Source organism: Carassius auratus, unplaced genomic scaffold (genome assembly GCF_003368295.1).
Source record: "Carassius auratus strain Wakin unplaced genomic scaffold, ASM336829v1 scaf_tig00216324, whole genome shotgun sequence".
In the NCBI taxonomy this organism is placed as follows: Eukaryota; Metazoa; Chordata; class Actinopteri; order Cypriniformes; family Cyprinidae; genus Carassius; species Carassius auratus.
This window is the reverse complement of record NW_020528509.1, coordinates 377,959-405,434: the sequence shown is the minus strand read 5'-3', so window position 1 is coordinate 405,434 and position 27,476 is coordinate 377,959. Positions and strand designations below refer to the sequence as shown.

The 27,476-nt window shown below is 36.1% G+C and overlaps 2 protein-coding genes across 2 annotated transcripts; both read right to left on the bottom strand.

Moving 5' to 3' along the window:
* Positions 1 to 9,665: 9,665 nt before the first annotated feature.
* LOC113097520 (homeobox protein HMX2-like) lies at positions 9,666 to 11,509 on the bottom strand. Its single transcript, XM_026262748.1, has 2 exons — positions 11,022 to 11,509; positions 9,666 to 10,921 (listed from the first exon to the last, which is right to left on the bottom strand). Exons 1-2 carry the CDS (start codon positions 11,224 to 11,226, stop codon positions 10,407 to 10,409), a joined length of 720 nt encoding a protein of 239 aa, XP_026118533.1. The 5' UTR covers positions 11,227 to 11,509; the 3' UTR covers positions 9,666 to 10,406.
* A 1,098-nt stretch (positions 11,510 to 12,607) lies between these two features.
* On the bottom strand, positions 12,608 to 14,804 carry LOC113097522 (homeobox protein HMX1-like). Its single transcript, XM_026262757.1, has 2 exons — positions 14,098 to 14,804; positions 12,608 to 13,506 (listed from the first exon to the last, which is right to left on the bottom strand). Exons 1-2 carry the CDS (start codon positions 14,366 to 14,368, stop codon positions 12,914 to 12,916), a joined length of 864 nt encoding a protein of 287 aa, XP_026118542.1. The 5' UTR covers positions 14,369 to 14,804; the 3' UTR covers positions 12,608 to 12,913.
* Between the last annotated feature and the right edge of the window lie 12,672 nt (positions 14,805 to 27,476).

Below are 27,476 nucleotides of genomic sequence, written 5' to 3'. Positions count from 1 at the left end.
TTCTTCGTCTTATTTATTTATTTTGTTCCCTGAAGCAAGTCGACATGCTGCAATTATTGCTGACTATTAAAGGGCACTTAAAACATCTCAACCGTTGCTAAGGGCACAACAGCGATGTGAACTGAAGAGACTCCTGGATAGGGGCAGGTGGGTCTGATGTGAAATGACAGGTAGAAGTGGGTAGCTGGTGCACTTCAATTTAACTCTTTAAATGTATCTGCTTGTTCACTTGAAGTGAGTTTCTTTGTGTCTTACTGACTGGGTTTTATATGCGATTTAGACATGAGACTTTCAGAGTCCAAAATGACGAAGAATCACAAAATGACTTTTCAGAATAAGAATATTGTCCAATCAGTGATATTTGCTCTGTCAGTCACATGCCCACAACCACTGCTGTTTTACATATAATTACAACTTGGTAAATCTCAGGAACAGACTGTTCTGTTGTTTGATAAACAACATAAAGAATACAAAAATTTGAAAGGCTAATTAAAAACATGTATAATTTTTTTTACTTCCTTTCTTCTCCACAAAAAGACTGATGCAGATTTGTAAGCATCTTTACAGATTTTTACACATCTTTACCATCTTCTCCTCTTTGATTTGTATTATTTGTATTCACTCGGCTAAGAGGTCACACCATGATGCATTGATCTTTTATTGGTCACACATACAAACTCTCAGGTCAGAATTAATCAAACTTACAGTAAACTATGGAATGCAACAAAATTTGCATGATCTTGCATTACCAGGATTCTGCCTTTAAATGTGAATAAATGGAAGTCCGTGGAACAAAAAATATGGTGTGACTGCTCCTTTGAAGGAGTTAGTTCACCCAAAAATCAACATCCTAGTTGTATATGACTTTCTTCTGTCAGACAAATCCAGTCAAAGTTACTGTATATTTAAAAATTCCTTTGATATTTCATGCTGTTTAATACCTTTTTTTTTTTTTAATGGATGGGCACTTTTTATTTCACTTCTTTTGGACTGATGCACTGCAACACCCGCTGAGTGGAATTAAACAGCTTGAAAGATCAAAGACAATTTTTTATATAACTCTGAATGAATTCGTCTGAAAGAAGAAAGTCATATACACCTAGGATGACTTGAGGGTGATTATGGGCTAATTTTCATTTTTGGATGAACAAACCCTTTAAGGACTGTAACAAAGTGCAGGAGTGAAATATCATGATAAATGAATGATAAATATACAGGTTTGAAAAGTTTTCATGTACATTGTTTTTGTCTCAACAAACAATAATTTGAAAAGAACACCCTTAGTAAACATCCTGCAATTTCTCAATGTTTGTCAAATGAAACCAAAATTTCTCCTTAGTGTTGAACTTGTTGGTGTTTTCAGGTTAAAAGGCATACATATGACACCCTATCTTCTGTGTATTTTTTACATGGAGGTGTCTCAGCTCGGGCTGCAGAGAGTCTCTCACAGTTGAGCTAATCCCTGATCAGTGCAGCAGACAGTGACACAGTGCAGTGTAAGCTGTCTCTGGGGCCTCTTTCTGGAGCCTGTCACAGCTCTTGCATTTGGGTCACCTTTACTACATGCACATTTGCTTTGGCCATCACTTCTGCTCCATTGCCCACCCTCGTACAAGCCACAGCAAGCTGACTTTAGCTGGCAACTCCCCCTGGTTTATTGCTATGTGTGTGTTTGCATGTGTGCAAATTATATGTGTGCATTTGTTTTTGGGTGTTATGGTTTTTACATGTGCATTCAGCGTATTATTCTCTTTAAATTATTTAATATGTGGTTCCAAAACAATGTAAAATTAAAAGCATCATTGTATGAAAAAATAATTATTAAAACATATTTGGCCCTGCCAGCTTCATCCAGGTTGTCAAGGTAAACAGACATTTCCATCATAGGTTTATATCTTTACAGATAATTCTGAGGCCTTTGCATAAAAAATGCTTAGGAAAAGTTCACCCAAAAATAAAAATTCTGATATCATGTACTCACCCTCAACCTGATCCAAACCTCAGTGAGTTTATTTCTTCTGTTAAGCAATAAAATATATTTTAAGAATGTTGGTAACCATAAAGTTGATGATAACCAATGACTTCCATATTTTCACTAGCATTATTAAAATTGACTCACACTCACGTTGTTCCAAAACCTGCATGACTTTCTTTTGTCTGTGAAAAAAAAAAAAAAAAAAAAAAAAAAAAATTAACAATTAAAGTTGGTTTCTCCTGCCAATTTATAACTATTTGACATATTGGCGACCTCATTTGTAAAATAATTTGTACAATCTGTTCACACCCTAACTGAGGGTTGGGTTAAGGAATGGACCTTCATGCTAACGTTTTTACAATTGCCAAAAAAAAAAAAAAAAAAAAAAAAATTATTATATATATATATATATATATATATATATATATATATATATATATATATATATATATATATATATAGTTCAATTTGTTTTGAACTGACCTTCACTGTTCATTTCTTCAAAATATCTTCTTTGAGATCCACTGAAGAAAGAATGTTATACCGGTTTGAAACACAATGAAGGAAGGTAAAATAATGACAACATTAAATTTTGGGGGAGAAATACATCTTTAATTGTTGTCAGATCAGTAAAAATACTCTCAAACAGTTATAAAATATCTCTGGATAGTAGGTTGAAATATTCCACTATGGTTTTCTGAATAACTAAGGGCCAGCTGCTTATTAAATATGCCAATGTTTGTCTGTGTGAAGTGATTATTATGTTAACAACCAAGTGCTAATAAACACTGATAAAATTGTTATAGTCGTATAAATCACTGCCCACTTTATCTATCGCTTATAAATTAACGCACTCCCCACAAACCCAAGAAGCACACAAACACTCAGACACACACACTGTGATATTGTGAGTTTGAATGAGCTACTAAAAGCAGATTATTGATCAATGAGTGAGAGCAGAAGAGGACAGGAAGGCTGAGAGGAGACGGATTAGATGGTTAATCTCTAGAAAATAAAGAAGCCGCGGCTGGATCATCGACCGGGAATGGATGAGTGGAGGAATGAAGGACTTGTACTAATAATCATGTGAGTGAGAATAGTCATGCAGATCTATAAGTCCAGACACTGTCCAATGCCACTTGGGGCAGACTAATGCTAATATTCACTCAGAAAGAACAGCAGAGTCAATACACCTCCATTAGTGAATAGACACCCCTTTACTCCTCTCCTCTTTTATCTCATGCTCTTTCTCGCTCTTGCAAGGCCAAGGAGCCCCTTCTGCACCCATATAAATTTCACCCGTCTCTCTGCTGTTCACACACACAGTCTTACTCACAAGCGCACTAGTCACTCAATTCATTCCCCCATTAGTCTCAAGTTTCAGCACCGCTGTGTGTGGAACATTGATTTTGTCTTTTCTGTCACACTAAGTGAGCAACAGACAGCGGTACTGCAATGGGTCTGCGTACAAGTTTTTAGTATGAACATATTTGAAACATCAGACCATAAATTTGTGGCTTCATTTGATAGTTGATGTTTTTTTCTTTTTGAACATCAGCATATTGTGTTTATAATCCATTGGTCATCACATATTTGTGTAGTTGTAGTAGAGAATTTGTTTATATGGAACACCATTCGCTCTCTCAAAGTGGTCGCTAAACTTCCTGGGGTTTGCTTATGTATTAGATTAAAATTTATTTATAAATTAAATAAAAAAATAGGGATGAAGCTGCAATAACTGAAATTGTTAAATAGATATAAAATATTATGAATTGCACAAAATAATTACAAATACAAAACAAAGATCATTGTAAACATTGTTTACATGATTTTGATGAGTTAAATAAATTATTTAACTCTTTTAAATAACCTGTGAATTTGTAAGTGTATATGTAGATATTATATTTTTGAATGAATATGCGATTTTTGTTTGTTTTATATTCTGATATGTTATTGCATTAGTGCAGGTCTAAATGTTGTTAGTTTTATGTTTTATTGTGAAACTTTTTGTGCTGCCTTTTTGGCCAAGATATTTTGCATTTCAATGGGACTATCCTGTAAAAAAAAAAAAAAAAAAAAAAAAGGATACAAAATATATATGTATAAAAATATACTTTATCTACTTAAAATTGTTGGTAAGCATTTCCCAAGTTGCAGAAGCTCTTTATTCATAAAGTTTGTCTTTTGACACTGTAAAGCCAAATGTCTCATGCTCACTTGATATGTTTCATACATCAGTGTGTTAGATCAAAATAATTACGAATATTAAAAATTGTGCACTGAATATTTGGATGATGTCATGTCTTTTCCTGACAAATTTGGTGGAACCTAATGCATAAATCAGACACCCGAGCTCCCCAGATAGTCTAAACACATTTAGCTTTTCACCCTCTCCACTTTCAACTAACACACACACACACACACACACACATGTGCACATAGTAACAGATAACTTACAATCAGACAGAGAAGCTGCTGCTGGTGTTCATACATATGTGCTCCTCCTCTCTCTCATTCTTCTGCTTCACCGATCTTCTTTTCCAAAAGGCTCATTGTCCACTAACCCCCATTCAATTTCCTTAAGCGCCAAGCATCGCCCAGGCCACAGAAGTCTACTAAATTAGTAGATCAATAAGCTATCTGAAACTCTTTAGGGGGTATTGAAAAGCCCTGTTCTCTTCTCCAGTTGCTCGTCCTAACGAATAGGATGTTGTTTATGTTGTAATGTGCTGTGTCATGGAGTTCTTGTTACAAGTGTCCCCCTGGACCACTGGCCACTTCAGGGACTCACATGGCTCACTCTCAAATTCAAACTCATATTGGTTTATTGGCGTAACATACTTTTTTATATATGTATTGCCAAAGCACTGCAGATAGAAAATAATAATGATGAAAAAGCAAAACAACAAGAGGAAGCAAAGGCAAGAAAACAAAGATTGTGTGATTTTGATCTTGAAAAGATATGGATTGAGTTTAAATATTTTTCGAAAGTTAGTGCCCTTAACTTGTTAATGGATTAATCACAAAGTGAAGTTCATTTTCAGCGATGGTTAAAACATGGCATGTTTAAAAAAAAATGATGATGCTCTTGACTTCATTTAGGCTTTAATCAACAAATATGGACAACGAGGCACTGACTGCGAAAGAAAAGAAACATTGGACATTATTAGGCCTATTTGACAAGTTCCAGAGGGGATGCTACAAAAAGGAATCCGTTTGGGAAAGCATCACAAAATAAAATAAGGTAGGCATGTGTTTGAGAGCGAGTGTGTGAGAGCATGCAAAGAGAACTTTTTGATTGCCTTTGTTTTATTATTCATTGTCACGCCTAGTGTGTGGTTGCTTGGTTAGGACAAGATGTAGGCTATTGCTTAACATTGCTGCTAAAAGTTCCTTATCGTAAAGACGAATGGCTTTGGTTTGTCTCGCTTTCTATGTCTAACTCGCTCTCTTTTACCTTTATCAGATCTCTATATTTTCAACCATATTTTTCTTTCTTTATTCAGTATGTTTTTATAGGCTGTGTTCTTCTCAACCACATCTCTTTGTTTTGTCCTGTTCTAATGTTATATTTTTCTTCTTATCCTCCCCCAGCACCATATTAAGGACCCTTTGTGCAATGAGTGGTCTTACCCTCAGGCCAGAGACACAACCTTTACTCTCTGCGGACCCCAAAATCCTGCACACACTCTGTCCGACAAAGTCTGTCAACCCTTTTTCATCTTCTTCAAATCACATTGTCTTCAATTCATTTTGACGGTTGTTTTTGTTCAAAATTACACCCATTGCTGTGAAGTCAAATATGATGGAGTGTGTGCTTAGAATAAGCTTCAAACTCACTTAATGATTCTGATTATTTGATTGTTCTTTGTTGATGACAATTTAACACAGTCTTAGAATTAGTCAAAATATGTACTTGTGAATTAAATAGATGTCTGATGGGGCAATATGCATATGCACTGTAGAATTAGTATGAAAGTTAGATATGTAACAGAGTTAAACAAAGTTAACCTACTGTGCGATCAAGGATCTAGTGACGTGGTAAGGAGCATTGTGTGCCTACAGTATTTAAGGTGCTTTCCTTCAAAACTCCTACTTTTTCTGGTGCCTTCCTTCCAGTTGCCATTGGCAACGACCTCTGTCAGAGAACTGAGAAAGGCCTTGAGGTCAAAGTACTTGGAGGACCCCCAGAAACACAGGCCACTTCCTAGTCAGGCAGAACGGTACATACACACACATGCACACAGAAAGTGGAACAATGAAGACAGATGTACAAAGACGCAACCACTAACCCCAACTGAGGCTACTTGACCCAGAACTGTGCGGAACAATGTGGACAATGGAAGTTCATAACAGAATTGCTTTCCACACTTCTGCCCACTTTAAATTTTTAGTATTTATTAATTAAATTTTTTTGTATGCATGCTTACAAGTTTGTGTGGATAAATAAGGTAATAATCAATATTATATATATGATTATATTATATTATATATATTATTATATAAAGCATATTTAATATAATTTATAATAATTATGTATAGACGTATACATGCTATTATTATTATTAATAATGAAAATTTTTGATATGTGACATTCCCTTGGTGAAAGTTCATTTTGGTTCGATTTGGCAAGTGACTCCATAATCACTTCTAAATGGTCAGCCACACCTCTTCCTGTATCAGCTGTCAATCATGCAGACAGCATGTCTGCTTCCAGAGCTCAGGTGCCTTGTGGACTGCTGTTGTCAAGCGCAAGCACCAGAGCACTCGGAAATGTGAGAGTCTCTGGCGGCCGACAGGAGGCCACTTTAGGAGATGCTATCTCAAGGACCCAAACACCCGACACACTCACTAACGCACACACACCTTTATACAGACACTGATATTTGCACCTATGCGCACACACATAAATGCTCTTGGGTGTACCTGGGTAATTCAGCTTAAGTTTTAAGGGTTTGAGGTATTAATTGCATACTCTAGCATGAGACCAGAACCTGAAAATAGTATTTTAGCCTTGGTTTCTGTCAGATTGTGTCTTTTTATAGTGCTGTTATGTGTAACATTTGTACGTTGGCTTAGATAATAAATTTAACCCTTAATGTAATAAAGACTGACCTGTGTTTTTAATAGATATCAAAATAAAACAAAAATATTATAAATAAATGTAAGTGTGTGGAATATATCTGTTTCACATAAAAAAACATGTCATGTGACTCGTGTAACTCAAAACCATCATTTATTCTACAGTTAAAGGTGCCATCAATCAATACTATAGAGACATCCATAACTCGCTGTAGTCATTGATACCCTTAAACCTGTACATATGGCATGTTTGTGTTGTGGCTTCTTTGATCAGGTCTTGGTTTTAATGGATTTTTCTTCTCCTTTTGGCCATGGGACCAGAGAGGGCAGGGATATAAAGTGGAGGGGTGGAAGGTCATTTGAACCTTGTGGTTTTGGAGCAAAGTGCAGGACGACAGAAGGTGTTCTTGCTGTATTGAGACATCACTCTCTCACAGAGACAGGAAGTCTGCCCCCCCCCCCCACTTACACATACGCAGACTCTTCTAGACCATTAAAAGATCCCATGCGTTAATGGGCAGTATTGTAGCAATTGATGGATGGAGTTAGGTATCCAATACTGAAATCACAGTGATTAGCTTGCCACCTCAAAACCAAATCAGAGTGCCTCCCTGGTTGAAAAAAAAAAATGGCTTGAGTGAAGTGGACAGCATCACTGTACTTTGGCACTTTGGCCCTAAATGTCCCAAGTGCTTGGTTACTTCACAGCCGTATATGCAGAAATATGAATGTGTTTATGAGACTGACAGTGGTGGTCGTAGAAGTCACTATTGGCCAGTGGTAAACCAGTATGACTTTATCCATATTGTGCCGTATTTAAAACCGCATTTTGATTATGTGGTTACATTATTGATACAAAGCATTCAACCCATTAATGCTTATGTGTGTATATAGACCTATATAAAGATTGAAGTATAAAGCGTTTTTCCATGTGTGAAAAGGCTGCATGCTGTAAAAGAAATAATATGTCACATTATCCAGCAAGTTGTCAAAAGCTTCCAAAGTTTTATTTTCTCCATTCAGATGGTAAAGGGCATTGAGCCTTCAGTAACTTTAATCCATGATATATTACACAACATTCTATTTAATTGAAATCCACATTTACAGTAATGCGATTTATATTAATCCAGATTAATAGGTTTAAGTATATAAGTAACATTTTGAAATTAACTTTAGATTAGCCATTTTTAATTTTTGTAAATTAAAAAAAAATGATTTGAATTAGTCGTTTTTCAACTTTGCTTTGCTATTGTTGAAGTTCTGTTTCATACGGGTTGGAAGTGTTCTGTGAGAAATATCATTTCATTGACAGAAAACATTCCAACCTTTTTGTTAATAATCATCCCAAGATCTGTGCGACTTTTTTAAATGATCATGTTGTTTGAGAGCCTGTACTGTAGGCTACTGTATAAATAAAGCAACAGTCAAGACGTTTTATTTATTTTTTCTTACATGTTTAATTTTAAAGTCAATCTGGGTGTATTGTTTATCATTTAAAAATCTTCTAGAATAAAAATGTTGGAATGATATCGCTGTTTTCATATTTTTATATGACTGAATTGTTTTGCTAATTGCTGCATTCGAGAGTATGTAAACCTGAATCCGCAATGGTTTGTCGGTGTAAAATGAGATTATCCTACAGCGTTTTAGCTTGTTTACAAACAACTACTTTTGCTGTTATCCAGGAAGCTGTTGTTAACTATCTTTGCTGTTATTTAATGTTTAATAAAATTAAACAATTTAACCTAAGGTAGGCCTAGTATCTTATCCTTGAGCCAATAGCGTCTGTGAACTCTATTCCTTTTCGGGAGAACAAGTAGCTATCTAGCTTAGCTTTGTAAAACTTTAAGAATGACTTACCTTACTTATTTAATAACTTTTAGTTATTATTACTGCGAGAGAGAAAGAAGAGCAAGACCTCGTTTGCCACGTTTTCAATTCGGCGGCTGAAAGAATTAAATTAGGTCAAGAATCTGTGAATCACAGAGCTGACGAGCAGGACCCAAATGACAACAGACGCCTTCTTAAGATTCATTCTTTCAGTGGAAACTGTACCTTGGCCTAACATGACCTCACTAGAAATGAGAATTTGTGGGCCTAACCGTTACCAAAATTATTCTTTTCAAGGTATAGGCCTTAAATTACAAATGTATGTATGTATATCTCACAACGATGTAAATTAGGCTAATCTAAGCTATTCATTTTAAAATGTGTTAATGGACACTGAGTAAAGTTTACTCCAAGATTAGGTTACAACGTCAAGCAGGCTGATTTATATTAATAAACTGAATGTAAAATGCATGTTTGTAAAACTTTGTAATGCCTATTTGCACGAACGTTTATTGGCACTTTAGTTAACTGTTAGGCAATGTATATTTTTTATGTATTTATTTTATTTTTATTTTATTTTTTTACATAGTTATTGGATATATACTTTCCTCAGGTGGAATAGGAGGTATGTAAAACCTAAAACGTGTTCCGAGTATAATAGGCTTGGTCTTCGGAACTTTGTTTTCCGGTGAGATTTTGTTGGCTTGTTATAGATAATTCCTCAAGAACATGAGACTCTAAAGATTGTTAATGAGACTCACGTGTTTAATAAAAACCCGTGAGTGTGACCTAATTTGTAATGATAGTTTTAACTGATTCAGTATCAAAACACTATAGCGTTCTTAAATGGATAAAACCCAACAAGTTACTAATAGCTACAAAAAAGCCAGGACACAAAAGTTTTCTTTTGAAGCAAGTGTAAAACAGAATATTTAATGACACTCTGGTAGTATAGTCTTCTTAATTGGCAAGGTTATGCTGAAAACGATAAAAAGGAATAAACATACAAACATGCGCTAAATGTAAAATAACCAATACATTCACTTAAATACGTTTTAATTGCTCATTTTGAAATTAGAGGGCCATTTAAAATACAAACGCATGCATCAATAATCGTTCTTTGGCGGAGATGTAAAATAATAATAATAATAATAATGATAATGATAATGATAATGATAATGATAATGTAAACAGTAAAACATTTGTGTTATAATGTCCTGCCATGTGACAGAGTGATTGGCACTGGCAATTCTGCCAGTATGGCTGCTGCACTGTAATCGGGTTATAATATGCTAGGTGTTATTATTTAGGCCTATATAAACTTTTGTACAACATACAATAAATAATATAGGCTTTTGCATAGAAATACAAGCCAGCTTCTTTACTGACCGATAGCTGAACAATGTTCTCAGCAAAACACACAAAAAGGCCGACAATGCTTATCAAAATTTGAGTTGGGCCATGTTGTCAGTTTTTGTTATTAGAGCTATGCGTCCCCTGTGCGAGGGTCTTTTCTAAGTCATATATCTCCATCAAACAGGCTGAAATACTTGCTGGCGTTTGAGAAATAAAAGTAAGGCGCGCTACCTCCAGGATACACGACTGGTAGAGGCATTGGAAGCACGCACCTTCCGAGCAGATTATTCTCTTTAGTATATAAAGTTGGCAGCGGCACCGTCTTTCCAACATCACTGAAATCACTCGTCGGTCCTTCCAGTTCAGTAGACAGTTGTCTTTTTAATTTATTCCGTCGATTCTGAAACCAAATTTTGACTTGAGTCTCGGTAAGCTGCAAAGAGTTCGCCAGGCACGCGCGCTCCGCGCTGCTCAAATAGCGTTTCATGTCAAACGTAGATTCCAGTTGGAAGATCTGTCTTTTTGAAAATATAGTGCGCGTTTTCTTTTTCGTCATTAGTTTACTCTTCTTGCCGTTGTTCTTTTGTTGCCCGTCGTCGCAGCTGTCCGCGCTCTCGCTGCGCGTGTCGACGGTTTTGAGCGCGTCCACAGTCCCATCTCGCTCTCTGTTGACTTTATCTGAAAGCCAGTCAGATGCTATTGATATTTGTTCAAAATTACAGTACAACTAATAATAAATGAATGCAGATTTGTGCCAAAGTTAAAAGCAGTATCTTACCAATGGTGTGCAATCGTGCATCAGACCCTTCTTTGCATGGACCCTCGCTCTCTCCGGGATGATGCAGACAGCCATCCCGACACACTACGAGCGATGTCTTTGAATGACAGCTGTCAAAGTTTCTGCTGCTCGACTTGGAGTTGAGGATGTTGTCAATGGTGAACTTCAAAGAAGCCGGCCGACATGACGCGTCCTCCTTGCTCATATTCTCCGTTAGATGCGGGGTCTTTGTCGTCCGTGTCTCCTTTTTGCTGTTTCATAAACTAAGGTCTCTAATCACCGAGCACCATCGCTCCACGACTTGCAGTGCTGCTGCGCTCGCGTAGACTGTTAGTCCACTGACCGGAAGAATACGATTCTCCATCGTTTATTGGTCACGAGAATCAGACAGCGCGACGGCCAATGGCAGAGGAGGGTGGGAGCTAGAGCTCAGACCTATCCCGACATCTGGCACACATACTTCAATATGTGAACAGCACCACTATTTTTAATGAGAGCTCTTAAGAAAAGGAAAGAGATTTCAGCTTTTTGTAAGAGGCGCGTATTTTGCCTCTTTGGCCTTCTCTAGCTCCTTTGATGACGCTTGCAAAGGGAGGGCAATGTAGCTTAGGTGATTAATTATTTTTTTTTTTAGATGAACTTTCAGTTCTAGCAACTTCATCGTTAAATTTATGATTTTGCTTCTTGCACTTCATATGTGTGCGAGATAATTCCAAATGTTGAAATATGTGTAACCTATTCTCTGGTTGTTTAACAAAGTTTCGCTGTATTTTGCATTTAGTATTTCAATAACTGTTTTTATTTTATTGCGGTGTTTGTGGCAGAAACATCCTGTATTATTATTTTGAACTATCTTGGCCGTGCAATTAATATTATAAAAAAATGAACGATACACTTTACATTTTCCATAGTGATTGTATAGTTAAGTTGATATTTCAGGGGCATTTAATAATTTATCTAATTCTTGAACACTGAAAGCATTCATGGACGATAATTTTGTAATAAATATTATTTTTACTGAACCTTTAGTCCGTCACCACAATTAAGATGTCATTGTTATATAATTATATGATTTTGTATGTCTTAATGTAATAAAATAATGCCCTAAAATTGCTAAATCGTATTTTCACATAATTATTCTTTCTGTTGTTAAATAGGAAAGTAAATATGCCTGGTATAGTTGCGGGCCTACTATTAAAGGGATTTATTTGTATATGTAGCCTGTATATTTGATATTTAATTATAAATATTGTTGTGTTCATGTATTATCCATCAATCGGTCTCTTCCATGCTTACGATATCCAGAAGTAATTCAGTACACCGTGTTTTCTGTTGTGTTGTGGCATTTTGAAACCACACATTTTTGTTTGTGAATAATAGTGCTGCACTGATTTACTGTGAAAATGTAGGCTAAGAATTTACATTTAGAAAAGTAATCGAGATAATCTTGACACCTGTGGAAATATTTTTGCTTGATACAAGATTTAGGCCTATGGTTTTCCCCTGTCCCGTAAAGTCTTGACGTCATCTAGCATGGTATAATCTCTAAGTAGAACCTGTGTACAAGACAACCATACTTGCGTAAAAGTGATTCGTTTATTTACATTTATAATGTGGAAAAAGTGTCAAAACTTACAAATCGGTGGTTCTGAATAAAAATATATTTGCACAAAGCAAGTGTTGCCCTTATATTTACATACACGTGAGGGCCCATGCACAGACAGGAAACAGTGACAATTAACACAAACTTGTCATTTCTCATGTGATTTTATGATAGGTGTTTTCTTTTCTTTGGACACAGGAGACATCAGTTTCCAGCAGGATATAAGTTATTGCACCTTTCAGAATGATTAAAACTGTCATTGGACCACTTGTCAATTTACTTCAGACAATCAGACAAGGCCTGTCATTTGCGATGCCATTAAATTCACTGAATGAGAAAAAGGTGATAAAGGATAGTTCACTGAATTTGAGAAGCCCATGATTGGTGGCGAGACTTGAGACACGTTAAAACTGAGAGTCGACATGGGTGTCGTTTTATCGTGGTACAAGATGGGCACCCGTACAATCCGCTGGGAGCTGTGGTTAAAGTGAACAGCCTCTAAATCCGCGGTCAGTTGTCTCTTCCATTTGTTTCTGCGGTTCTGGAACCAGATTTTCACCTGTGTCTCGGTCAGGTGCAGGGAGGCCGCGAGGCCGGCGCGCTCAGAGCTGCTGAGGTATCTCTTCATGTCGAAAGTGGATTCTAGCTGGAAGACTTGGCTTCTGCTGAACACAGTTCGGGTCTTTTTCTTCCTGGCCGAGCCTAGCTCCGAATTGTCGGGACCGGAGCGCTCGTCGAAAAGCTGCCGAGCATCCTCACCCTCATCAAGCACACACTCGCTCGTTTTTCGGTCCACCGCTCGATCAAGAAGCTCAGAGGCCACGAGGCTGTTTCTGTCGCTGCGGCAGTCTTCACTGGAACGGAGGCTTTCTCCTTTTGGACCTGATAAAGTAATGATTGAACGTGTAAGTGTTGGAGAAATGCATGTTTATTATAACCTAATTGATCAGACAGATGTTTGCCAAAGTGATGTAAAAAATGTGCTCTAAATCTGGCACGTTCCCAAATAGCTAGCCTTTGCAATATTGGTGTGTCTTCGCTTCCAACTCTCTTCCTGTGGCTTTCACAGCTTTACAGAGAATCAGACAAACCATTTGCACTCTTAATCCTTTAACGAGTTTGTTAGGTTTTCATTGCGACCCGGCTGTTCCGCACCTCCGAGTTGATTTGTTGGTTTTACCTAATGAGGCTTAACACGTGAACCTGCCAGTAGCATAGGTTAATTGATGCTGTACACCAACACGGAAATAGCCTAATTATTCAGTTGGAAACTAACAATGCGCAATTTATCCTATTCTATCAAGAAGAATCAAATCCATTGGAGCATGTATTCTCATTTAAATTAAATAGACTAGGCCTATTTAATGTAGGCCTTAGATATCAGTTCAGACTAAAAATCTCTATATTATTTTCATTTACGATGTTTAACATAATTCTGAGTTTTATACGATATCTGTGTATCCCGCAACTTACTCTCTGATGTTTCCCGTTCATGCCACTCCAGAGGTGGTTGTGTGCTCCGACACATGTCTGTCTTGAAGCCTGTGCTGGATGCTTGACTGCACATTTCCTTGCGATGCGCTTTAGTGCCGCGCTTAAGACCCATCTCTCGCTCCATGCCATCGTTATCCTTTAAAGGACGGGCGGACTTTTCTGTCCTACAAGAGCCAAGTAAATTCTCGATAAAAAACGACGAGCCCCTGGATGTGGTGGAGGTATGCTGTTGATGGCTTTTGTCGTGCATTTCTCGTACAAATATAGCCTACTAGTCACAGCAATAGCCGGGTGAGTCGCGTATAGCCTATTTCTAAGCAAAAAGTAACGAATCCTTCCTCTCCGGATATCCCAGCTCAACCATCGCTTCAGCAGGATGAAATCCTTCCTCCGTCAACGGCTCAGCACAGAGAGAAGCGGGTCTGTGGTAAAGAAGAATCCAAGTCAAGTAAAACGCTTAACGAGCGGAGGGCATTCTGCTATTGGACGAGCACAATAGCAAATGGGATTACTCGTGAAAGGGTAATACCGGCTTCAATTCGACTTCGCTTTTGATCGTGCCTCAGGGCCGGTGGAACCCCTGTCACAGTGGGCTTTATTTGGGTCAATTAGGGAGCAAATCAAAATACAGATAGTGGTTCAGCGCATCGCGTCAGCCGGGGATCTCGCAGAATCGGATGCTGCTCCGTCTATTGGTCGGATCGCTCGCTACATCACAACGTTACAGCAAACGCCACTGTTTGGCAATGAGACAGCCTTCATCGGGACATCCCAGGATATGTTGTGCTCGCATAATGCATTTAAATATGTCAAATAATATGTTTAGCCACAGTTAAAATATTCAGGATTTTTGGAGCTCATATGTAAAACACCGAGCTTTATAGATCAAGCCTATTAGAATATATTTTTTTCGAGCGTTAACAGGCTAATTTGCAATAAATATGTTCCTGGCCCTGACAGTATAACTGGACAAATAGCCTACATTGATGCATTTGGTTTTATTTAAATCAGAGACTTGAGAGCATATAGCCCATATGGCATTTTCAAGCATTTGTAGACACAGAAAATAGAAAAACAGAACAGTTTGAAATCATTTAGATAATGGGGTTGATTTATTGGCTATGGCCTAAATATAGGCTTTTTTTTTTTACAGTAATATCGAGGTTTTGGGCCTGTTAAGCGCTGAAAGCATGAAAATATTAGGCCATGTAAAGTCAAGTTCTTTTTCTTTAAAATTGTAAATGGATAGCTGTTACCTGATTCTTAAAAAACGCTTCTACTTTCATTCGGTGTAACGTGATATTTGTCTTGTTTCAGTTAGGCTATATTAAATACTGTATTTATCTTAAACTTGGTTTTAAAAACCATGTGATTTTATCACATGACAGACATTTTTTTAGGTATTTGACTAAACATTTTAAAGCATCTTTGTGGATATCAACCTTTACAATAATTGTAGCTACATGAAAATAAAATATAATTATGATTATGATTATAATTTTATTTTGTAGTTAAATTTTTTTATTGGTTATATTCTATGTAAAACAGGCCTATCTGTAAATTGACGTCTGTGATCGTACCGTTTCTGGAGAGCAAATACGTAAATATGCTAAATAACGCTCTGGCTTAAAACCCAGCATAAACTTAATTCAGTAATTATTTAGTGAGTATACACACCCTTATCGTCTTCCGTTCTTTTTAGTAATTTTTCATTTTTAATAGAAATTGAGAACTGTAAACCTGCAATTTGAAATGTGTTAGCACTAGGAGAAGTAGCTATAAAACACATACAAATACACAAAATTGTATATGTATATATATTTAAATATAGCCTATATTTTTTTCGATTTCAGTGTTTTGAAAGTGAGCTTATGGACGATTTCTTAATATCTAAGGGTTATTTATTTATTTATTTTTGCTTTCTTATACTGCGACCTGTTAAATTAATTAATTAACTATTTAAAATAATTGTTATTGGGATAGGCTCGGTATAGTTTAATATTTATTTCAGGAGCCTTTTGTTTTCTTTTTTTTTGTTTGTTTGTTTTTTTTTTTTTTGCTATGTGTTTCTAGTTGTTCATAAAGACATAATAATAAAATAATAATAATAATAATAATAATAATAATAATAGGATAAAGGTGCTAGCTCACTGCCTATTATTTTAGTTACAGTTTGAACTATAGTTTAATTACGTGACGCATAGTTTATTTCGTCTGATGACAAAAAAGTATTAAAAAAATTCTGTAGGCAACACATGCATTTTAAGATTTTCGTATACACGTAACAAACTTAACAGTTTTCAGTAGCCTATATAAATCACAGTGTTGACGCGCTAAATTCCCTTTTACGTCACTGCTATTGATTAAGGGTTTTATTAAACAGATTTTCTAATTTGTTTTTTAAAGTGCAGGTTTCTATTTCCTAAAATGACCAAATTTAGAAGAATCGAATTTTATATACACTAGTTATAAACAGTTTTGTCAAAGGAGTAGCGTATATTCCTGCTTTTCTTTTACAAACAAATATATAACATAAAAGTAGCTACAGTAGTTGTTGTATTCGTTGACAAATTGTAGTCGTTGTGAAATAATAGTCTCAGCAAAAACTAATCGAGTAAGTCTTCTTAGTTTTTAAATTAAGCATTTTTTTGTATATATTTTTCTTCTTTATTACTATTATTTTTATTAAAAAAATATTGTATACACTGATTGGATTGATATCCTGCAGCAGGCATCAACAGAAAAGGCAATATCACAGGCATTTATTGTAATTAAACAGGCTTCAGTGTTTGAAAATCCACAGTGTGATACTTAATTGTTAAATTATGTCTAATGTGTACTTTGTGGACAGTGATGCCTGTTTGTCTTTAAACAACGGACACAAATCTAACCCGCTCACTGAGGTTTTGATGTATTGACTGTGGTTGACTTTTCACTTCTCTTCTTTCCTTACTTTCTGCTTCTTCTTTAGCTTGTGAGTGAGAGGCAGAGATTATTTAGCTCATATTACTGTGTATTTCAGCACTCTCTCTGATATGGCACCAAGTCCGACCCCCTGTATGTGAGGGCAGACATCCCCTGGCCTCATGGGCACATAACACCACTGATCCTTATCCAGACTGGCATGGCCTTTTCACACTGGTGACCAGTATTCAGACCTTTAATGCTCTCCTCTCGCTCTCCCCCTCTTTTTCTTCTCTCTTTTACATTTTCTTTTTTAATACACATTATCTTTCTTCCATTTATTTAGCTACCCTTTGCCCTCGTTGTCATTCACTATATGTCACATTTCTTTCCCATCACATGAACTCATCCCTCATCCATTTGTCCTCATGTTCACATGAGGTCAGTATTCTACTAATAAGCATGAACAATATTTGTTTTACCACATGGTATAACCATGTTTCCTGCCTAGGATGGGGCACAAAAGGAAACCAGGCCAAAGGAATTGTAATCAAAGAAAAGGTATGGTTTTCCACTGTGCCTTCATTTCAGCCTCGGTTTGTTAAGCTTCTTGTGTATTTTCCTCTGGGCATGTTGTGATGGTTCAGTCTAAGGTCTCCTCAGGGCCGTACAGTATTATATGAATCGAGAGTATCAAAAGGCTAAAAGATAGATTAGCATATGACCCACTTCATGTTGATTCTTCATCCAACCTGTCACTCAGTTTCATCTTGACACAGAAACTAAAGGTGATTTAGCACTGTATGATCTTTAGTCTCCTCTAGTAATCCAGTCAGGATATCACTATACTGCTATAATGCTACTGCTATAATGAATATAATGCTCCCACAGCTGGGTCATTTTTACAAGAGCTACAGTATTTACCATTTAAAAAATACTGCATAATTTATACAAGATGTTAAATAAATGCAACTTTAAAGGGTTAGTTCACCCAAAAAGGAAAATTATGTCATTAATGACTCACCCTCATTTCGTTCCAAACCCGTGAGACCTCCGTTCATCTTCAGAACACAGTTTAAGATATTTTAGATTTAGTTCGAGAGCTTTCTGTCCCTCCATTGAAACTGTGTGTACGGTATACTGTCCATGTCCAGAAAGGTAAGAAAAACATCATCAGAGTAGTCCATGTGACATCAGAGGGTCAGTTAGAATTTCTTGAAGCATCGAAAATACATTTTGGTCCAAAAATAACAAAAATTACGACTTCTGTTGTGAGCGCATTCACTGCAGTGCAGTGATATCCTGAATCAATTGATGTAACCGGATCTTCTTGAACCAGTCCACCAAATCGAACTGATTCGTTTGAAACGGTCTGCGTCTTCAATAAGCATTAATCCACAAATGACTTAAGCTGTTAACTTTTTTAAAGTGGCTGACGCTCCTTCTGAGTTAAAACAAACCAATATCCCGGAGTAATTCATTTACTCAAACAGTACACGGACTGAACTGCTGTGTGAGCAGTGTACGTTACATATGTGGTGCAGCACGAACTCGATGTGCTTTCACACAGGATGCGTTTGCAGTTCGCTACTCGGTACGTAAACGATCAATGCACTGCTGCAGACGCAATGCTCCTGGAGCGCAACGGGAATCCGTTAACATGGGTGCGTAAAAAAATATGCAACGCATACGCACTGCAGATGGAGTATGTGTGAAACAGGAGAAAGGTTGTTTGCACCTTGTGCGATGTGCAATTAGTTTACAGCTTTTTCAAGCACTTTGTGATGCATTTTGGAAACAGGAGATGAGCCCCTTTTCTAATGCACCTGATAAACCCCTTCTCAAAGACTTACTGTTTGTCAATTTTATTTGGGTAACACATATTCTGAATGCCGCCGGCAGAATTCGAATGAGCCATTTTAATCTCACATTGAGATTAATCTAGATTAAAAAAAATTAATCTATGCCCACCTCTAATATATATATCACAATTAACACATTCATAATGATTAATATGATTAGTATTCCAATCTCCCCAATCATGTTGCAAATTATTTATTTTTTAATACTGTGGCGTGAAAATGTTTCTGCCCCCCTCCTGTTTTTTTTTTTTTTTTTAGTTTTTGCATATTTGTCACACTTAAAAGATTCAGATCATCAAATTATTTTAATATTACACAAAGATAATGCAAGTAAATACAAAATGCATTTTTTAAATTATGATTTCATTTATTAATAGAAAAAAGCTGTCCAAACCTACCTGGTTGATCTAAAGAAATTCAAGAACAGATAATTGAAAAAAAAAAATAAGTTGACGTGTCAGTCTGGAGAGGGATAGAACACCATTTCTAAGGCTTTAGAACTTCAGCCAACCATGGTCCGAGCCATCATACTCAAACGGAGAAAACTTGGAACAATGGTGAACCTTCCCAGGAGTGACCGGCCTACCAAAATTACTCCAAGAGTGCAATGACAACTCATCCAAGAGGTCATAAAAGAAACCAGAACAACATCTAAAGAACTGCAGGTCTCACTTGCCTCAGATCAGTGTTCATGATTCAACAATAAGAAAGAGACTGGGCAAAAAACTGCATCTATGGCAGAGTTCCATGGCAAAAGCCACTGCTGAACAAAAAGATCACAAAGGCTCGTCTCACATTTACCGAAAAACATCTTGATTATCCCCAAGACTTTTGGGCAAATATTATATGGACTGATGAGACAAAAGATTAACTTTTTGGAAGGTGTGTGTCCCATTACATCTGGTGTAAAACCAACAGAGCATTTCATAAAAAGAACATCATAGCAACTATTAGCGGCATCTAATCGCCACATAGAGGCTAGTTAGTGGGTTTGTGACTCGTTCACACTCCATCATTCCCATCAAAGGAAAACAATGACAATTTTAACGTGCTTTCGCTTTTTATTAAAGCATATAAAACATGATCAGACCAATGCAATACAGTCAACAGAAAGTTGGCTCTTGCTCCTCACCCCTTCCCACCTACCAAACAATCTGACAAAGGAAATAATAACGAAAACGGAAGTGATCACCTGTGCCCATGTGACCGTAAATAACCAATAAGAAATAACAAACAATTGATGTTCTTACAGCAACAGTCAAGCATGGTGGTGGTAGTGTGATGGTCTGGGGCTTGCATCTTCAGGACCCGGATGACTTGCCAAAATTGATGCAACCATGAATTCTGCACTCTATCAGAAAATCCTGAAGGAGAATGTCCTGCCATCACTTTGGCAAGCGTACTTGGGTTATGAAGCAGGCCAATGATCCCAAACACACCAGCAAGTCCACTTCTGAATGGCTCAAGAAAAACAAAATTAAGGTTTGGGCAAGTCAAAGTCCGGACTTTAATCTGATTGAAATGCTGTGGCATGACCTTAAACTCTCCATTCATGCTCAAAAACCCTTCAGTGTGGCCAAATTAAAATAATTCTGCAAAGAAGAGTGGGCCAAAATTCCTCCACAGCAATGTGAATGACTCCTTGCCAGTTAACGCAAACACTTGATTGCAGTTGTTCCTGCAAAGGGTGGCACAACCAGTTATGAGATTTAAGCTGCAACTTCTCTTTCACTTAGGGCCAGGCAGGTCTGGACAGCTTTTTCCCTTAATAAATGAAATCATTATTTCAAAACTGCATTTTTTATTTACTCGGGTTATGTTTGTGTGATATTAGAATTTGTTTGATGATCTGAATCTTTTAAGTGTGACAAATATGCAAAAAAAAACAAACAAAAAAAAAAACAGGAAGGGGGCAAATACTTTTGCACGGCACTGTATGTAAAACCATTAAATTTGTTTTGTTTATGCATCTTAAACTCCAGTTTGCCCTGTTATATTGAAATTTGGTCTAAATCATGTGATTTGCTAGAAGTTACATTATTATTATTTTTTTTGGAGGCAAAGCAACTCCAAGAACAAAGTATTAGTAATAATCTTTTTCTCGTTTTCTTATTTTTAGAGGACTTATCTAATAATGTAAAACATGTCCACCCTTATTGTCTTCGTTTATACTTGATGTGAAAATGCTTGTTTATTTTTCTAAATCGATTTTACATATCTATTAAAATTATTTTTAAATGTCAATCTTTTGCTATAGCATGTTGTTCTTTCATTTACTTTGAACGTCCACCATTATACATTGCACTGTAAAATGTCATGTAACAGTGTGGATATGTTTTCTAGAATGTGAAATGTGAAATTATATTTCCCCCCTTTGACAACATTAAAAATAACCTTTTTCCCTCCTTTACAAATCTCCTCACTCTAGAATCCATCAACTATATTTCTGCTCTGTCCACTAATGCAAGTATCAGTCTTGTAACAATGCTGCATTTCCACAGGTCAATCTGAAAAACTCTAGTATCTGTCTTGGCTTTGAAGGGGTAGCATAAGGGGTGACTACAAACCCCATCTATTGGTGTGGTTACAGTAATGCAGGTCAAATATGTGTAATTGTTGTTTATCTCACTACAGATATTGTCATTGGCACATTACCAGAAGAACACATTCCCATATGAATATACTACAAAGTCTGAATTTCAGAAATTCTTCATAAGCAGAAAATCAAAGAGAGGACAACTATGCTAAAAGAATGCAGAACCATCCAGACATTTATGTTACTCTGCTTAATAGTGCGTAACACACCCTAGGCTGTTGAGGCTGTTGAGTATCTTAGTTGGGCTTGAGTTGTGTGTGGATCTATTATTTTATTAAATAGAATTTTGTGATATAAAAACATTTATAAATAATATTTATAAATGACGTTTTTCTGCATAACTCTGCTTATTGTTTGCACTACATAATTTTGATCATATCACATTGCAGTTTTTTTTTGTATTCATTTATGATTATATTGATATGCAGTGACACATTTTTGTAAAAAAAAAAAAAAATCAATATTTTCTTTTTTCAACATTTTTCAGCATGAAAACTAAAGTGAATCTACAGTTAGCTGAAACATTTTTATTTGCTAAGAAATAATAATAATAGATTAAAAAATACTCCTTAAGAGTGTGTTTTTACTAATTAGGACATCCCACTATTTTGACTATTATGCCCCTTCAAAAAATATAAAATTACATTTAGAAATTTAAAACATGTTTTAAGGAGGTTAATTCAAATCATTGTGTATGGGAAATTAACCTTACATATGCTATATAAATGTAAAAAATAAACATCATGACACTTACCCTTGTAACAAACGAAAAAAATTACTGGTTAATACGAAGTTCTTAAATAGAATAACAAAAAGTGCAGCAATGGCTATCTATAACTTCTCTTTTGTAGAATAAATGTTTAAACCTAATCTTGAAGCCATAACAGACAAGTGATTCTGCAAGTTTTTACAAAGACAAAAAGATTCGTTTTCATATAAGCCAAGTTCAGCACAGTAATGTTGGTCTCTATGCTCGGCTGAACCGATGGATGGCATGCATCATGTTTGTGTACAGACTAAAGTTCAGTCAGTCATGACTTTTGTATGATCGTTAAGGACTGTTTACTGTTTTCTATAAAAGACAGTAGCTGGGTTCAGGTTCACCCTGCTATGCTTCTGTTCCAGGGACCCTTCATTTGACCCATTAAACTCCACATTGACATCAGACACATTTAAGGTCCAGGCATCTGCTGTCGCTCTTTAGTGGTGCGGTCAGCCTGAACGCCCTCGTGCTCTCTGCGGTCTGGACCTGGATTGAGTCGTCACCGTGAAATTGGAATTGATATATGGGCGGAGGCACAGCTGAAGTTTTGTGCTGACTTGCCTGTGTGGTTAATACAGCATCAGTCTGCAAATGTTTAAAACAAAGGCTTAATAAAGAAAAATATATTTCAGAATTATTGCTAAAGGAAACATATAACACAATTTGATCCCATGCATGGTTATTTATTTGATAGTATATGATAGTATTTCTATAATCATCCAGCATGTTTATCTATGTTCATCGTGTATTGAGGCCATGTATTAAGATTGATGTGTGCAAGGCATGTTACTCATGATAAGTCATATATCTGAATATATCTGAAACAGTAAAACAATTTTTTTTTTAAATGTGTGTTTGTGTCTAAGCTTATTTTAATGCAAATAAAATGAGACAGTAAGCATTGCACAAACACTAATTATCACACACAAACACACACACACATACAAAACAGTATAAAATGAATTCACACATCCTGTAAAATCCTCTAAAAACGACTTACTGATTTTTATAGTTATTGCTGTAGTTATTTTAAAATTTGTGTATTTGTTCAACTGAACACACCTTCTGCTACATTATTATTTTATAGAAGAGTAAAATAGTAGCATACTCTAATAACATAGTCAATGCATGATTTTCATTATTATTTCAGCTTGGCCTACAATGTCAGTTTATCTTCTTTATCAGCTGGAGGTTTTTAATGAAGAATGTCTGTTTGCTTAACCTCTTCATGCTACGTTGCCCCCTGTCAACCCCAGCTCATCATGCTGCCACAAAGAGGTGAAAATGTGAGGTTTTTAAATACAAACTAAAAATTGCAATGCTTAAGCAAAATATGTAAATGCATAGAAGAGAAATATATATATTTATTTATATATATTTACTAAGTATGATCTGTGTTGCAGCAGTTATTTTATTGTTTTAAGTATAAAGTTTTTGAAAAAGCTACAGTAGCAGTCAGAATTTATAGTTTAGTTTTGAAATTTTATATAACATCAGTTTGAGCTTGGCTAGGTTTTTAATTTATTTCAGAAAAATGCTGCACGTTGACTATAAGAACTGTAAGTGAATGCAAATGAATAAATAAATCCTTTGTAAATAAAAAAAAGCGATTTTGCGGTATTACAACTGAAATAATATGCTTATTTACAATTAGATCGTTTTAAAGGATTTGCTAGTTAATACCATTTTGCATAACACTTTGCAATAAGAGAGAATTTAGACAAAAGAGAGATTCTTTTTTTATTCTAATGTTTAATACTTGTTTTTTTTTGAGTGTTATGAAAAGGCATTTCATATAAAATATATCAAAACCTCTAAGCTGTGGCATTTATTTGTGTGTGTGTGTGTGTGTGTGTGTGTGTGTGTAGTATTTCTTTTCACATGTGTAGCAGATCCACACGTGAACACGAATAATCAAAAACCGAAGATATATTCTTTTGCAGGGCATTTGATCTAAACCACATGTACAATCAATGCCTTTTGATGTTAAATATTAATATGGAGACTTCACATGGATTGTGCTTTAAAATTGACTTAGCGCATGTTTTGTCATTTTTCATGTCTGATTTATCATCCCAAGCCCAGGTTCTGATTTCTGAGTCCATCTCCTTGACTGAGTTTATTTGATCTGACAATTAACTGGTTGTTGCATGGGGAGATGCAGTGCACGCTTTACTGAACTGCTGCTGGATGAAGGGATCGCGTGAGAAAGCAAAAGAAGGAGAAAGAGGATGTGAAGACGCAAGGTCATACCTGCAGCTCTTATAGTTAATTAGCTTATACCTCTTTACTTCTCACCATGCCATTCATGGGAGCACATGACACCATGTGACCTCAACAGACCATTTTTATTTTAGTTTTTTCCAGAACAGGTTATTGTAAGCTGTTTTCAACATGCCTTCAGTTGCATGGTTTGGTCACATCACTGGCTTTGAAGTTTCCAAGGCCAAGGCCATCTGTATTGACTTATAAGTAACATCTATTTTTGAGAAGAAAAGGGAGGTTTTTATATGTCAGGAGGGATCCTCTTTCAGTCGCCAAGTCTAAAACTAATGGGCAACTTTATTCAAAAAGACAGAAGAAATGACATTACCTCACTGTATTAGAGGGCCTGATGGTGAATCAGTATACTATATAAAGAGCAACCGAGTCATTCCTCCATTTCTGCTTCTTGGGGATGGATTGCTCAGGCCTGGCCAGCCTAACTGTGGTAATTGGTGAGCCTGTTTGGGGAGTGGTGATTAAAGATGGATGTGGGGAGTGGAGGCAGGACGGGGTTAACAGAAAGCGACAGAAAAGATGAAAGGCAGTGGTATTAATGCGTTGCCCAGAGGAGAGGAGCCCAGCCTGGAGACGCTTGTTTTTCACTCTGTTTGTCACGCAAGTTTCCTGCCCCGCCCAGTTCGGTCGCTGATAGGCCACTCCCCTCTCGCGTTTTTCTTTCTGTATCTCCTCACACAATCTCTGCAGCTTTGCGCTAGAGCCTTCTTCTCGCCCTGTTTCTTTGGGTTTTATGTGTGTTGTGCATCTCTGTTCTGTGCTCTGTCTACTTCTCTTGTCTTATATCTTGTCTTTGTCTTTTTGTATGTTTTGGAGCTGTCTGTTTATCCATGCAACATCATATCTGTGTGAATCTTTCTATCACCCCTCTTTGCTGCTTGTCTTTTACCTCTTGTAAGGAGAATTGTGAATAATTATATATATTTATTGTTCGCCATGTAGGTCAGGCAATGAAAACAACTGCTGGTTTAAAGGTGCTATAAGTGGTTTTAGTTAATTGATGAGAATTTAAATACTTTAACATAACTTCCAAACTTTGGCTCACCATTTTCTTTCTCGCAGTAGAATTTTACTAAAGTAGCGTTGGTGGATGAGACTTGCTTTGTAAGGGCCTCTTGAGCAAAAAGACAGAAAAAATGTGATGATCTAATCTTCTAACCCAGTGGTTCCCAACCTTTTTCAACTCGCGGCCCACACAACCAAACACATATGTTTGCGCGGCCCACTTCAAAAAAATTAACTGACCCCGCTATTGTTGGGTTAATAACTTAGTACTCAGAAACTAGATTTTAAACTATATTTATTGAATAAACTAGGGCTGTGCGATATGGACAAAAAAATTTTTTGATCAATTTTGCAATTGTGCTTTTACAGTCATAAATGCATTCAGGATTAATTTGAAACATATTTCCAAAAGAAAACCAATCAAAGCTTTATCAAAAAGTTGTAACATCTCTAGAACAGACATAAGTCAAAATTATCACTATAGTGAAGATGTAAAAAAAATGTATAGACTTAAAAATAAATCCTGTATACAGGGACTTTTTTTTCTTTTTTGCCATGCATTGTTCATAGAGCTCATTAACTGTAGCGGTGCCTCAGGTGTTTGCAGTGTGTATACTGTATGTGTATGCGCTCAGCAGTGAGAGCGCATAAATATAACGCGAAAGCACATTAAAATAATGCACGAGTGCGAATCTGTTTGCAGCAGATTTCCTTTGCTCTGTCACAAAACCAGTCGTGCTTGCTCAGATACACGCTGCTTTGCGAGGAGAGAGTGTGCACACTTAAAACGTGTCTCCTCTCACTTAAACTGCATCCTGTTCACTAACAAATTCACTCTATGCTCATGTGTTAGACATGAATTATTTTCGCACATTTTTATTTCTAGCCTTTTACCGCAGTGAGAACGCTCTGATCCGTCAACATTGGCTCAGAAAAAAGGCGCATCACAGACAGTGTGTGAACCTGGAGTTAGGCATATGCGCACGCTCAAATCGTGATTTTAGGACGTTTTCTTTTAATCGCACAGCCCTAGAATGGACTGGAAATGAACAGAAAATAATTGGCGGCCCACCTGCAATACCACTGCGGCCCACTAGGGGGCCGCGGACCACAGGTTGAAAACCACTGTTCTAACCTCTTTGAGATTTATGTATTTCACTGTCATGGAAAACACTGAAATAGAAACATCCTTGTGGAGCAATTGAGTGGTATGATATAGATAATGGATCAATTAAATAATAATAATAATAATAATAATAATAATAATAATAATAATAATAAAATGTTAAATAATGGAAATCAATTAAAATAATATATTGAATTATATTAATAATAATAATAATAATAATAATAATAATAAACTTAGACTTCAAGCATCCAAAGCAACATTAATTGTCATATTAGTCTCAACAAGATATTATTTTCAATTCAGAATATCTGCTGGGATTTTTAGTTAATAATCTTATTGACAATGGAGCCCACCCCCAGCAAATCATTTGAAAGGACAACATTTAATAATAATAATTAAAAACTTTTTTTTGCAAATTGTACAACTATAAAGGACAACACTAGCCTAATTAATAACAATAAAACCTTTTTAAGGGACAACATTTCTAGACATGTAAGCATTCTCATTTGGTTAACATTTTCATCTTCTCAGATCTTCTTCAAGGTAATACTTTTTGTAATTGTTAAAATGTTTTATATGTTACATTTATTACATGTACATATAAATAATTACATTAACCACAAAATAATTTGTCAGTTTATAATATAACCAATTTTTTTATTTTGTACAAACTAGTTTCATTGTTTATTATTATTATTATTATTCATACTGTGTGTTTTTCCTTCACATTAATGTTTTTTTTTTTCTTTTCTTATGTCTTAATGCTGTTTTAACTGACTTAAGATTTCCTGCGCAACATCTAGCAAAACAAAGTTTGAT